Raw genomic sequence first — 14,228 nt, forward strand, 5'->3', positions numbered from 1 at the left:
CAGACGTTCCTCTGAGTGTGGAGGGTCTTGGACACGACCTTACCTCTCTCCCCTGTGTAGGAGATGACATAATTGTCCACGGGGGCGATGGCTGGCTGCCACATGGCCAAGGCTTCTGAGTCAGTGATGTTGGCTGTCACCAGGCCAGATGGGCTATCCAGAGCTGCAAGGGAAGATGGAGATGTGTTGGAGAGCTAGGCAGTCGGGGTAGGACATCAGACCACAGCTGCTTTGCTGTCTGTGCTGCTCCTGGACTCCTGGTGTGGGACAGTGTCAGAAGCATGGAAAGGGCGGAGTCCTGACCTTGGAGCCAGGATGACCTGGGTTTGAGTCATGACTCCTTCCCTTGCTAGCTGGGTCACCTTGGGTCTCTATTTCCTCACCTGTAAAATAGGGATAATAATTCTGTCCTGCTTTGTCTTTGGTGTTGCTTTGATTTTCCCACGACCTTATAGGTGGAAAGGTGCTATATGAACGGGAGAGGGCTGAACACGTGATCAGGACTGTCATTGTAGTTCATATCACTTTCCGCAGAGAAAGGACTTAAAGAACTGGACATGTACAGAGTAAAGGCTGCTTGCAGCTTCTCTGGCTTTGAACGATATCTCTGGTTAGGTGGCCTGTGGATAACACGGAGCCTGGCCAGTGGTCCCGGGCTCTACCTTGGCTCCTGTGTCTGCAATCTCTGTGCCCTTGTGTCACCTTCCTTCTCCAAACCTCACTTTCTCAGTTGTCAGAAGGTGGCTGCTGTGAGAACGAACTAGTCAATGTCTGTGAAGTGTGCGATGGGAGCACTTAATAACTGCAGTTATTAGTAATATGCCTATTAAAGTTATTTGGAGTCTTCCATACGGTTTCCAGGTGACTTGTATCGAGAAGGGATGGATATTCACAGGGCCTTGGCCTTTTTAATTGATCTCTGCTACGACCCAACATCCCTTTCTTAGAAACCAACCTGAATATGACTAGTTCCCTCGTGCATTCACACGTATGACTCAGTTACTCCGATGACAGCCCTGGGAGGATGGAGGGCAGCTGTCATCAGCTCACTTTGCAGAGGAGGGGCCTGAGCCCCAGGGGATAAAATGACTGGCCTTAGAGTCAGGAGGGGGCAGAGTAATTTGGGAAGCCCACACCAACCACTCTAAATTCCTTCCTGTTTCATCTTGCACGTACAGAATCTGCTTTAATGAATGAGGACAATGGGGCCTCCGGAGGAAACACATCCAGCGTTTGCAGTCCGTTGCCGTGGAGAACCGTGAATGAAAGATTTCTAGAGGGGAAGCAAGGGACTGTGTGGCAGGGTGGACAGGATTCTGGGTTCAGATGGGTGGTTTTAATTGCGTGTTAGCAACCCTTTTAGACTATTAGGATATTTTTAAAGTTTCCTATGAGGCCCATTCTTTGGATCCCGTAATGGATTAGGCTGGATAATTGCTCATATATCAAAGGATAAATTGTTTAGAGACATGGCTGCCCAAAGAGAAATTTTCCACTTCACTCTCCTTCAATGCAATTCATTATTTCCTCCTCCTTACAGTGTGCTGTACAAATCAGGTCATAATAGGAAAATCATCCTTTAATTTAGAAAAACACAGAATTTGGAGTTAGACTGACCTAAGTTCAAATTTGCTTCTAGCATTTACTAGTTACATGGACTTGGCCAAAGTATGTAATTACCGCAGGTCTCAATTATTTCTTCTGTAAAATGGGAAGGATGACGGCTATGGGGATTACATGGGAAGGGCCTGAAATACAGTAGCTGCCAAATGGAGAGCAGTTACTTTGTAGCTGTAGTGACCCCTTATGTGTCTGTGTGAAGCATCTGCGAGAAAGGATCCTCGCAGTGGTCCTGGCACTATCTGGGAAGGGAAGGAGGTGGATTCATGCATTCAGTCATTTATAGTTACAGATGCTCTACGTATACAGTTTCACATGGTTCTCATAGCATCCTGCACAGGAAGCAGAATTGCACTCACTTTACAGGGAAGGAAACTAGACCCTTGAGAAATTAACTGACAGCTCATGTATCTAGATGCATGCATTGGGATTTCCATCAGGTCAATATGACTTCCCAGCTTGTGCTCTTGTTCCCACAGCACCCCAGGAAGCGGCAGCCCAGGGGGGTGGAGGATGCAGTCTAGGTCACCTAGCTCATGAGAGGCTAGAGATGGGCCAGAAATGAAGCCTCAGGTGCTCCAAATCCAGCCCACTTTCTGCTAGAGTTTCCTAAATAAAAACTTTTTTCTAGCTGCTGAATCATGAGAAATGATGCTGAAGGTGAGAAAAACACCTGTGGTAAGTGTCCCCGAGACAGGCTCGCTCTCCTCAAAACCTTTCACGGCAATGACGCTGACCAGGTACTCCGTTCCAGGTAAGAGTCTCAGCAGCCTGGTCTGAGTCTTGGTCCCATCCACAGTTACCACCGAGGGTGTGCCTGGAACACAGCAAGGCAAAGTGGGGAATGGTGAACCTCACTGAAACTCATTCACCGTTGCCCCAAGAATGGGTGTATCCGATTTGGCAATGGAACTGTATCTTTATCCAGTACCATTTTCTTGACTTCTCATTTGCTCCTGCCCTCTGGCATAAGAGAAGAGCTTTTACTTTTTGTATAATGTTTTTTCCATCCATGCGGATGCCAAAAACCAAGCCAGGAGAGGGAAAAACATGAGGTCACAATGTGCTAAAAATGGCAAGTTTCCGTTCAGTAGAGAGCTGGCATGTTATACAAATCTTATTTATCTATTTTTCCCACAAAGAATATGGGAAACTCACTGTGTAATGTATATCTGATATGTTTAACCCATCGTCTTAGCTTAGGAATATGTAGACTCCCCCCCCTTATTAGCAAAGATTCTACTATTGAAGAAGACGGTCATGGTCAAGTCTGTACTCTTACATTTATTAAAAAGTCCAAAATTTATTATTTCTTAGAATTTGGGGGCTAATGAGGAGCTTGTGTATGAGCTGGCCAAACTCCCCACAGAGATTCTACAGCATTTCTCTGAAGAGGTTGTCAGCCATCCTCTCTGTACACACTTCCAGTAACAGGGAACTCACGACCTTCCAGAATGTCTTTAGATGGATTTGACTGTGCTCCCCTGACCCCAGTGGTGTCTGTTACAGCCCCTGTGCTCTGAAGCAGAGCTCCTGACTCTGCTAAGTCACTGCTCCCCATCCTGCGCTGAGGCAGACAGATGTTGGGACCCACAGGCAAAACCTCACGTATATCCAGGTTAACACTCATGCAGAAGGGCGTGTTCAAAGAGAAAAAAGCCACTGGATTTAGAGTCTGTCATTGTGTGAAAACATTATTGGGGAACTACTAATCGTAGAATTTTAGGATTTTGAGACTGGAAACAGTCTTCATTCATAATATGATCCTTCACAAAATAGTTTCTTCCAAACAGCTCATAGTACTTTACAAATGAAGTCTATCCAGATGATCTCAAATATAGAGAAGCATTTTTCTTTGGCCATGATGTTCGGAAGGTTGGAATTATTAGGGTCTCTTCACTTTCCCACTCAAACCCTCTAGCTCCTCTTCCTCCCCATGCACCCCCCTCCCCGGCCACATCCCCATACCTCCTGAAATGGGCACATAGGTGATCCGGAAGCGCTCCACCTGGGCAGTGGGTGCCATCCAGCTGACAGTGGCTGAGTTTTCAGTGATGTTTGAGAAAATGACTTCCTTCAGGGAGCCCATGGCTGCCAAAGAGAGAGCACAGGAGAAGCCCAGAAAAGTTAACTATCCTGTTCATCCGTGATTCTTCCAGAATTTCTTATCCATGAGAACTCAGCCCCCAGTTCGTATCTGAGCTAATTTAGGACGGAGAACGTGGTGATCTGTGGTCACGTTATGACTTGGTGGGAACAATTGTTCTTTCATTTAGGTACAGGGCCCGGGTTGTAGGGCTGCCATTTGGTTTCATTCAAGAAGAATGTTAGCACCACAGCTGACGTCTAAGGAAGTGAGGGTGAGTGAGTGGTTTCACAGCTTGGAATACATCCTCCTTTAATTTTTGATTTTTAGCATTTTTCAACCTTTGCTCTTTAGTTTCTTTTATTAAATGATACCAAGACTTGACAATTGTGCAGTTCTTTGCAATTTCTAAGGATTAACTCTCACTTGGAAACCACTGAGAACGTATGGTTGTAGTCATTTTACAGAAGGCTAAACTGAGACCCAGTTCTCCAGTGAACATTCTTGTGATATGACCTTTCTAAGTGCCAGGACTGGGAAGCAGAACTGAGCACAGCCCCGAGCACAGCCCCGATTCTGGAAATAATGTTCACATGGAAACTGGCCTCGACAAACCCATTCCCAGAACAGGATGGAGGTCCAGAGCTGGAGGAGCAACTTCAGACCCATCACCAAAGCAAACACCGCATGGACATTGGGTCTACCTGCAGGAAAAGCCATGCCCAGGGGACAGTTTCTGCTACGTAAATACCTCCCCTGCAAACCAGTTTCCTTTGGCTTTTCTCTATGTATTTTTTGGCTTAGCTTTTTGCCCTCTTCAGCTGACTATGCTTAACCATAGAATTCAGGAAGCAATTTTCAGGTCTCCAGGGAGCTCATTTCCTCATCTTTTCCCTTACAACCCACATTGATCGTTAAGTTCTGAAACCCACAGCCCACTTCAGGGAGTTTTTTCTCTCTCCATCGCTGTCTTTTTCTCTCTTCCTATGGTGTTCTCCTGTGGTCTGGTAGCCACCCCTAGACTCTGGGGCTGCCTGAGGTTTTGTCCTCTCCTTGGAAATCTTTGGAAACCGCAGGCACTCTGGAGCCTGGAAGATGTTGATTGCCCAGATACGCCTAACCCTGGGGCAGTTCCCTTCACTTCTGTGAGCCTCAGTTGCTCCATCTTTCCCCTGGGAAGAGTGGTGCCCACCCTCAGGAATGTTTTGAGGATTAGTAGAGATAATGGATGTAAAACCCCTAGCATAGAATCTGGCACTCTGGAAGAATTCAGCAAACATGCTCACCCTCTCTCTCTCTCTCTCTTTTTTCCTTTCCCATATGACTTTTTCCTCCATTCGCCACCTACAATCTGAGATAGCCCCCAGGAAAGATCTAGATAAAAGCTGAGTAAAAAACCCAATGAGGTATGTAAACTCAGGCACTGGGACACTGCTACTGCCAGCCTGGTCCATTCAGGCCTTCACTGACTGTGAGCCTCACTAGGGCAGAAGATGTATGTTGTGGCCACAGCTTTCCTCGCTAGATCCTGGTTTTCCCATCTGCAAAATGGTGATATCATCTGCCCTGTCTTAGAAACCATAAGAATCAGTAGCTGCATCTGTCATTCAGTCCTGAGGGATGTGCTTGACAAAAGTGACAGCAGAAAGATAGCCATGTGTAATCTGAAGAGTGGCACAGTAGTGGTGGAATTCAAGGGGCAATGGTGTTTCTGGACAACAGGCCTTCCTAGGTGTGGAAGTCTGTTATTTTAGCATGTGTCCCTTTGCCATAAATAGGGACCACAATTCTCTAGCACTACCATGGAGGTCAGTGGGAAACTGAATGTTAGCCTCACAGAGCAACTAAATCATACCTACTGAAAAGTTGAGGAGATCCAGGAGAGGTGATGCCTTTGTCTCTCTTTCCAAGTGAACTCTTTTAGTTGTCAATAAAAATTCCATTAGGGAAACATTTGGAGTTGCTCAAAAGTTTCTAGCTGGTTGAAAAGGACTTCTCTCTGTTCTTGGCATAAAACATTGCCTCCCAAAATCTGGGGTACATATCTTTAATAATGTAACCATTGACAATCATTTAAAAATTATTTTTCCTTCAACATATTTTTATCAAATACTTAATATGTGTGAATCCTGTGCTAAACTAAGGGGACAGTTACTGTAGCTGGTGTGATTTAAGAGAAAGATTTTGGAGGTACACCAACCTGGGTTTGAATTTCATTCTGGCCTTACCAGCTAAAAAGTCCCTTAGGTCTCAGTTTGCACATCTGTGAAATGGGGTTGAATGTGGCACTCACCTGGGTCTGTCTGTGTCATGTGAATCAGTGAGGTAAAGTGTGTCAGTTTTCAGCTGTATGTAGCAGGAAGCAAGTGCTTTATAATTGGTGGTTATCATCTTTATAGTTTGTGAGAGTCAGAGTCAAAGGCACTAAGCATAAAGAGCCTGGTTCATTTATTACTGGGCAGGTGTCTGTGCAGACACAATGCCATTGCAGCTCTGTGGTGTTTGGTTTCAAGTGCATCTGAACTGGACCTGAGTGGAGGGGCTGGGAGGCTGCCTGGCTTGGGAAGGTGAAGTAAGGCAGGAGTGGGGCACATTCTGGGAGCTGGAAGAAGGGGCCTTGATAGCTGTCTTGACCTTGCTGGTAAAAGGGAGTGGCAGGGGTATATGTTTGGGGGTGGCGATGGGGCCAGTTAAAGAAGCATTTCAGGGTCCTCAGTACCCTGAGGTGAGTTCTAGAAACCTCCAGAAGAGAATGACAAAGTCATCTTATTCTGTTGTTGGATTTTGAACTATTTTCTGTCTATTCTGGGGATCCTCCAGATGGTACATAGAGGCATGTTGGCATTTAACTCCCCAGAGGCAAGAGAATCTCCTGGCAACTCTGGGCTCCCCAAGAGGGACCATGGCTATTCTGAAGAAGTGGCTCAAATCATGGAGGGGAAGAGGGGCCACTGAAAAATGCAGAGATCGATAGAGGAACAGACAACTTACAACCTAAGTGTCCGTCAATAGGGAAATAGTTAAATAAGGTATATGGGATTTTTCTGAGATCTGTTAATAAGCAAGAAACACACACATACACCCCGATGTGTGGAAGAGTAGGTATGTTAACCACTGTGCCAAAAAAAAGGTCAGAAAAAAAGAACATATATTTCTGTCTAACCTTGTCTGTTTGTATAGACTATTTCCACGGTGGCTGCCTCTAGATAGAGCAGCTATGTGGCAGGGACACAGTAGAATAGACACTTCATTGTATATCATTTTTTTAACTTTTGAATTTTGAACCAAGTGGGCCATTAAAAAATGAAATTTACATTAAATCACCCAAACATAATAATAGCTAATACTGTTACAATGGGCAAGGAAACTAAATACTCGACATTTCATGATCTGACATAAACCTCATGGCAGACCTTTGAGTTAATTCTTTTGGCCAGATGAGGGGACCGAGGCTCAGAGGGGAAAGGAGAGGTAAGCGGTAAGAGGGAGAGCAAGGATTAGACTCCAAGGGATCTGGCCAGAGGCTGCAGGCTTAACCACTAGGCTGCACTGCCTCTGACCAACCTCCCTGCCCCTGGGGCACTCAGGGCTGGCAGCTTGTGCTCAGGGGGTGAAAGGAGAACCTGAAACAGCTGTTACAAGGAGAAAGAGGAACAGAACATCACAGAGGAGGGTTTACAAGGAGAAAGGATGAAGAACAAAATGGAAACTCTGTGAAGCTGATGAGGTGAATTAGACGTCTGCCGTGTTCAAGAGTCACCTCTCCTGTCCTCTCCAAGTACCAGAGCACAGGCATGCAGGCACACATGTGCACACAGACACAGACAGACTTCTCTTTGGCTGTGAAATACAAGGCCCCAGAGAAATAAATCAAAGAAAGGGCTATCCTAAAGAGCCTTTTCTTTTGTTCTTAAAAAAAAAAAAATCTTATGATTATTCATTCTCTTTCCGCTTTAGAACTGCAAGGCCTAGAAAAAAAGATAAGCCAAACAAAATCAGTGATCAGAAGTAAACTTTGAAAAACAGTGTTTATAAACCAGGGTCAAAATCAGGCTCTGCCTCTGATCTGCAGTTTTATGGGAAGCCCACGGGGAGGAGGAGACAAGGGCCTGTGTCCCAGAGATAGGGTGTCAGTGTTAATAAGAAGCAGGGTACTTCCTCTGACTGAATTGCTGCCTGGATCTCAGCATTTCCTCCACATCTGCAAATACTGATTATCACTATGGCTTCTTGATATCAGGTGGCTTCCTGGAGCTTATTAGGTCTTGAAACTTGAAATCACAAAATACTCATCTCTGGACAAAGGGAAGAAGGTTTTGGGTAGTGTAAGTGCTCTGTGCCGGTCGGAGATGGCAAGCATGTATGTTTGTTTGTTGTCTGTCACCCAGCCTGCTTCTGCTTAATAGTATTAAAATCAGTTGGTGTTTGGGTTCTACCCGAGATCTGGCTGTGTGACCTGAGGCAAATCACTTCATCTTTCTGGGTCTCAGATCTTCGTGCCTAAACTGAAGAATCTGGGCTACTTCATTTCTCAGGTCCCTTTTACCTCTCCCTGTTTTGTGATTCTTTCTTCTGGTTCCTCTTTGAAGCAGCCGTTTCTTGAGAACTCTGTATTTCCTTCTCTCCCTCAGTTTCCTGAAGGAATTCACCCTCCCTTTTGAAGGTCTTTCCTTTTCTCTTTAAAGAGTCATGTTAGTATTATTATTCTAAACAGTCATATTATTAGCCATCTTTTTTTTTTCTCCTTGAAACAGCTTATATTGGCAAGGATTTTCATTTCTCCCTTAGTGCCTTTTAGATTTGCTATGAGTATAAAATAAAATCAGTGAACTTCGTGAAGAGCAGCCTGTCAGCCTTGCCAGCTTCCTCTTTTTTGCTTCTTGATCAGGGTACTGACTATTCACACACAACATTTGTAAGTTTTAATCTTTATAGGTGGGGATACCACTTCTCCAGTATTCCCTGCCTAGTGTGAACATTTGACCAAAGAATAAGGAAGTACATCTCTGGATAAAACATAATAGGTAGACGGAAGGGTCTTTGGAATTTAAAAACAAACAAACAAACAATGATTATAATGATTGTCTTAATGACAATAATGAAAATGTTAGTAGTTCTCAATTGCTGAGCCCTTGCTTTGTGCCAGGCCCTCTCTATGGGCTTTCCATGAATTATCTCATTTAATCCTCAAAACACTGTTAAGTCAGTGGCATCATACTCTTTTTGCATAAAGACTTAACCAAATTATCCATGGTCACACAGTCAGTAATCAGGAGTCAAGATTCAAATGCAAGCCTGTCTGCATACAGAGCTCTTGTAGTTTCCCAGCCCTGTGAGAATAAGAACAGAGAGTTTTCCTCTGTTCTCTCCAGTTTATGTACGGTACCTGTTGTCGCTACAGCACTGACTGGCTGGGATCGCTTTCCACTGCTTATTCCATAGAGTTCAATTTCGTATTCAGTGGCCTCCCTGAGACCTGTTATGTCCCTGGTACGTTCGGGGGCAAGTAGGGTCATTTCCAGTGGCTCAGACTGCTTTTTGGTATCTCTGATTTTGAGAACAAAACTGTCGAAGACCCCTTCATCAGCTGTCCAGGACAGACGGAAACCGTCTACAGTGGCATCTGAAACCAGAAGATTGTCAACTTCCGGCTCGGCTTCTAGAGGGGGAGAAAATGGTGGAAGGAGGAGAGAGAACATCATTCACCAGCCTGTGCAGTCTTCTCTCCAGTGGGGTATCAATATGCAGTGATGCCCTGCTTCTCAGAGATAGAAATGTCCTGAGATGCCAAAAATAAAATTATTCAATAAGAACATATTTAGTAGGTCTAGAAGAGGGGAAAGATGGAGTTGACACATTCAATACAAGCCAAGTGGCTGCTTGCATATGTGAGTTTTGTCTAAAAGCAATTCTATAAATCCACATCTGGACTCAGCAATAGCCCTTCCCATGCGTTATTAAACAAGTTCAAAGCCAGAGACTTGTTTACATTTGCTCTCTGTCTTCCAGTGGCTGAGTGCCCATCCTCTGTGAGACCTTCTTCTTTTCTTTTTGAAAAGATAAATAAACCAGCATTAACGATCTGTAGAGCTGCTCATGATGATACTGCTAATTATATTTCCCTTGATCCTGAGCAAAATGGCTTTTTAAAATGTTATAAATGTTATATTGTTTTTGGTTTTTTCTTGGAGCTGCTTTACTAAAGAAGGCTTCTACTCTTGACTGGCTTGCTTTCTGTTAACCATTCAGTAAGTGTTCAGATGGTAGAACTGAGACTTGGAACTTCTTGTGCTACATACTTCAGACCCAGGGTATAGTCTTGGATTGCCTTAACTAGACAAAACTCAATGTCAAGGTAAATTTAGAACTGAGTTTCCCAAAGTATACTCAGAGCAAAATCTTCCTGTTTGATCATCTTCCCTAAAAGGTATCTATTGTCAAATAAGTTTGGGAAATATTGCCTGGGTAAGTCCCTCTTAGAGAGAAGCATGCACATTAGGATGTTCTGTAAAGGCTTGTGGTCAAGGGCCCTGTTAAACTATGTTTAACTCACTGTTTCCAAAACTTATTTGAACATGGAATTTCTTCACTGAGTAGAACCTTTGAAAATTCTATGGAGATATAATCTCTAGAGACTTTGGGAAACACAGATTCTTGCTGTTAAAGTTGTTAATGCTGTATTTTTTTAGGAATTATTAGTGTTGAGAAAATTATGGATTTAGTCTGTGTTGAAGAATATCCGTGATATTAGTGTTTACCAATATAAGTTCATAGTTGGTTTTCCAATGACAAGCCCATCTGGTAAGTTTGTCAAGATCACATTTGAGGTTTTGAGATGACAAACGTAGTAAGTTTTTGAAATATACTCATTGGTATATTTCTTTTGAGAAGGCTGAAATGTAGCTGGGGACCAGCCAGGATGAACACAGACGAGGGGGACGTGGAATAAGCACACAGAGCTACAGGCAAGACATGGTCTAAAGGATTTGGGACACCAAGTGGAAACATTTCGACCTTCTCGTTTCTGGAATGGGAAAAGGGGCGTGCTCATTAGAGACACAAGACAAGAAAGAGTGTCGGGGGAACATAAAGAATAGGCCACATCTGTGGATTAAGTAGGGAACACGGACAAGGATGTTAAAACCATGATGATCTGGAAGATGGATTACATGGAAGAGAACCAGGAAGAGGAGAAAATGGCTCACTTGAGCCAAAATACCTGTAACAATCTCAGCTCTCAAGGGCTTGGTTTGGTGCCCTTGGGTGAAGCCAGAGACCATAACCTCATAGCCAATGCCGGTTATGAGGCCTCTAAGCTCCAGCTTCCTCTGAGTTCCCGAAAGTGTGAATTCCTGGGGGTCCAGCAGCTTCCCAGAATCCACCACCGTTACTAGGAAGCTGTCAAAGGCATTCTCCGATGCCATCCAGGAAACTGTGAACCCGTAGGGATTAATGTCGGAAATGGTTAGGTTTTCCAGAAGGGGCAGGGCCTCTGAAAGAAGGGAGGAGTGAAAACAACTCAGGTTAGCAGCACTGACTCTACTGAGAAAGCACAAGCCTCCACGAGCACTGACAGATACCCATCAATCATCAAACGTGCTGTATGCTTTTTTAGTAAGAGCTTATTGGGTGCCAGATGATGCTGTCTTATGTAGATCTCTTAACAAGCCTATGAGATAGATGTTATTCCCATTATACAGGTAAGAAAACTGAGCTTCAAAGAAGTTGGTTGACTTGGCCAAAGTCACAGAGCTAGTATGTGTTAGAGCAGGGATTTAGCTTGGTCTCACTCCAAAGGTCATGAGTTTTTCCTTATTAAACTGAGTATCTTGTGTTGGGTTTGGACCCTTTTGTCTATTTCCCACTAACCTGTGGTCCTGAAGGAAATCAGCTTTTTAATCTTATTTTTTTAAATGTAGTTCCTTTTCGGTGTGTTCCGTATGTTTCTATTTCACATCTGATTCATGTTTTGAATTAAGTTGATTAGGCCAATTAGTGACATACATCCTCACAAGCTGAGATGCAAGGAGGAAGTGAGATTTTCAGGTGTCCAAATGAATCAATTATAATTATGGCCTAGTAAGGAATACTAAGATTTGCTAATTCTTTTGCTGATTATTTTCCTGGATAAAGTTAGGAGATAAGGACATGCTTGGATCTTGAGTAAGTTCTGTCATCATCATTTGTTCATCATTCAGCAAACATCTGTGTCTCAGGCATTCTTATTTCATAGGTGCCAAGGGGTCTTTTCACACACTGGGATTCCTCAAAGAAGTGAGCTTATATCAGCTAAGTTTCTGTCCATACTTCTCAACTGACAAGGCTTCATGTCCTGAATCCAGTTGAGTCCTCACGATGACACTGTAACTAGATACTACTACCCTCTCTTCTCCTCCATGACAGCAAAGGAGACAGAGAGGTCAATGATTTATCCAAGATCACATATCCACTAGGTGGCTAAGCTGGGATCCAGCCCAGGTCATCTGACTCCAAGTTCAGTGTTCTTTCCATACCCTAAGCAAAAGTCTAGTTAGTCAGCGCCATCCGTGCTGGCAAAACCTGAGGCATAAGCAGGATTAGTGGAGAAGGTCCAGCTCCTCCCTTCTAGCAAAACAAAATCCAGTAGTGGTGAATGTGTTTATTTTTTATCAGAGGGGGGAGGAGGATGGGAATTCCACAGCCAAGGTGGCTTTAGCCACATCTAGTTTAGAGTCTTCTTTTTCATTACAGCTAAATAGGAGCATTCAAAGAGATAAATGACCTTACGCTAATGCCCAGAGTCTAATCAGTGGAATGTTAAAAAAAAAAAGTTTAAAAAAGAAATGTTTGGTGACTGAATGAACAAATGAATGAATGCCCTTATCCCCTATGCAGAGACTTAAATTTTGTCGTGGCTTGGATTTCCTGTACTTATTTTGAACTACGTGGTATTTGTTTTGAGGTTTGTTTTTTTTTAACCAAATAAAGATCTCCCCTAAATCATAACTCTATCAAAGGCAAAGATGAAATCACATATACTGTGCAAACAAGCTTCTTTGTCTGCAGTACAAGGGTGTCGAGTTCTGTTGCAGAGTTTGTTTAGATAAGTGGCGCCTTCCTCTGATAACTGGCCTCTACACTCTTCCACGCCATCAAAGCAGGGAATTTGGAGGGCGTGCAGACTCATTAGTCCATCAAAAGCTTGCTATTTATAGTCCCTAATGTTCAGGTTTTTTTTTTTTTTTTCTCTCTCTTTTAAAAATATGCTTCCTTTAGAATGCAGAGTCTTTTCACATCGGGGATTAGCTGAGACAATGCTGTAACTGGATCTAGGATTCCCAAGACCAGCTCTCCCAGCCTCCCTTTCTTCTCTCTGTTCTGTGGGAGGTCCTGCAAGAGGCTACAAGTCAGGGCCTGGTGGGACCTGTGGCCGGCCATGCTTCCCCTCCTGGGCAGTGAGTTCCCACCTCGTGGCTACTCCCCGCCCTGCCCCACCCTGTTCCACGTTTGAAGACAGTCTAAACAACTGAATTCACACTAGATAACTGGACAGAAAATATAACCACTCTTGGATCTTAAGTTGAAACATGTCCAGTGTTCTCTTGAAAATAATAGGGAAGTCAAGACTGCAGAGGTCTATTGTTTCTGTCTAGTCTTGGTGCTTGTATTTAAGAATCCCACTTTCCTCGTCCTGTTCGGAGGAAGGGGAAGGACCCAGCATCTGTAAATGCCTCCTGGGCGCCAGGCAGTTGGATTTTACCAGATTCATTTAATCCCTGAGACAAGGCTAACCAGAGGTGCCTGTGAGTACCCTCTCTTCATACATAAGAAATTGCGATTCAGAGAACTGAAGAACCAGCCAAGGTTGTGTAGCTAAAAAGATGTGGGAGAGGATTACAAACCACACAGGCCTGATCTCAAAATCCTCACTCTTCTAGGACACCATGCTGCCTCCAGTTAAATACTTAATCAAACTTATTAAAAGATTTTATTTATATAGATAAATAGCGATTTATAGCCATTTAGACCTCAAGAGAGGCGGGGTTTAATGTTCAAATCAGCCAGCAGAGTTGGTCTCTTAAAAATTACCATTAGTGGAAGGCAAGAGACTTCTAAATATTTTTGAGGCTTTTGAGGCTAGAGATTTGGTAAATTGACACCATTTGCAGCCTTTGCCATTGATTTAGGATAATTTCAGGAAAGGAATTAGAAAACCATTTCTCTATGTAATTCAGAGAAAAGTAAGAAGTTGAGTCTAATGAATGGGTATGGTTTAACTTGCGATTTATCTGCTATCTTAGGTTGAACCTTCATTAATCTGTTAACAGATGCCAGTTTTAAGAAAAAGTAATTGTTTTAGAAGAAAAAGATAAATTATTTTACTTCTGGGGCAGGTGGTTTATGAACTGCTTTACCTAGCATGATTTATGGACAGAATTCCTGCCTTAGGCCGTTGCTAACTTAGAACTTACTCTTCAGCCGGAGTCTCCAAACTGTGATTCAGACACCCTGTAAAACTGGGCCCAGAACTCCTCGGCAGCTT

The 14,228-nt window shown here is 43.6% G+C and overlaps 1 protein-coding gene and 1 long non-coding RNA gene across 5 annotated transcripts in view; one reads left to right on the forward strand and one right to left on the reverse strand.

Moving 5' to 3' along the window:
• LOC116152724 (uncharacterized) overlaps positions 1-14,228 on the forward strand; it is a 94,953-nt gene that overhangs the window by 59,436 nt on the left and 21,289 nt on the right. The window lies entirely within an intron of this gene.
• TNC (tenascin C) overlaps positions 1-14,228 on the reverse strand; it is a 91,102-nt gene that overhangs the window by 15,627 nt on the left and 61,247 nt on the right. For 2 of the 4 annotated variants that reach the window (XM_031450297.2, XM_031450300.2), the window contains 5 exons: positions 10,926-11,198; positions 9,093-9,365; positions 3,589-3,711; positions 2,294-2,437; positions 44-163 (listed from right to left, as the gene is read on the reverse strand). In XM_031450297.2, coding sequence (XP_031306157.1) covers positions 44-163; positions 2,294-2,437; positions 3,589-3,711; positions 9,093-9,365; positions 10,926-11,198 — 933 coding nt within the window. The remainder of the gene's footprint in view (positions 1-43; positions 164-2,293; positions 2,438-3,588; positions 3,712-9,092; positions 9,366-10,925; positions 11,199-14,228) is intronic. The other 2 variants (XM_010997369.3, XM_031450301.2) reach the window with 1 other exon arrangement.

The sequence above is a fragment of the Camelus dromedarius genome, chromosome 10, assembly GCF_036321535.1.
Source record: "Camelus dromedarius isolate mCamDro1 chromosome 10, mCamDro1.pat, whole genome shotgun sequence".
In the NCBI taxonomy this organism is placed as follows: Eukaryota; Metazoa; Chordata; class Mammalia; order Artiodactyla; family Camelidae; genus Camelus; species Camelus dromedarius.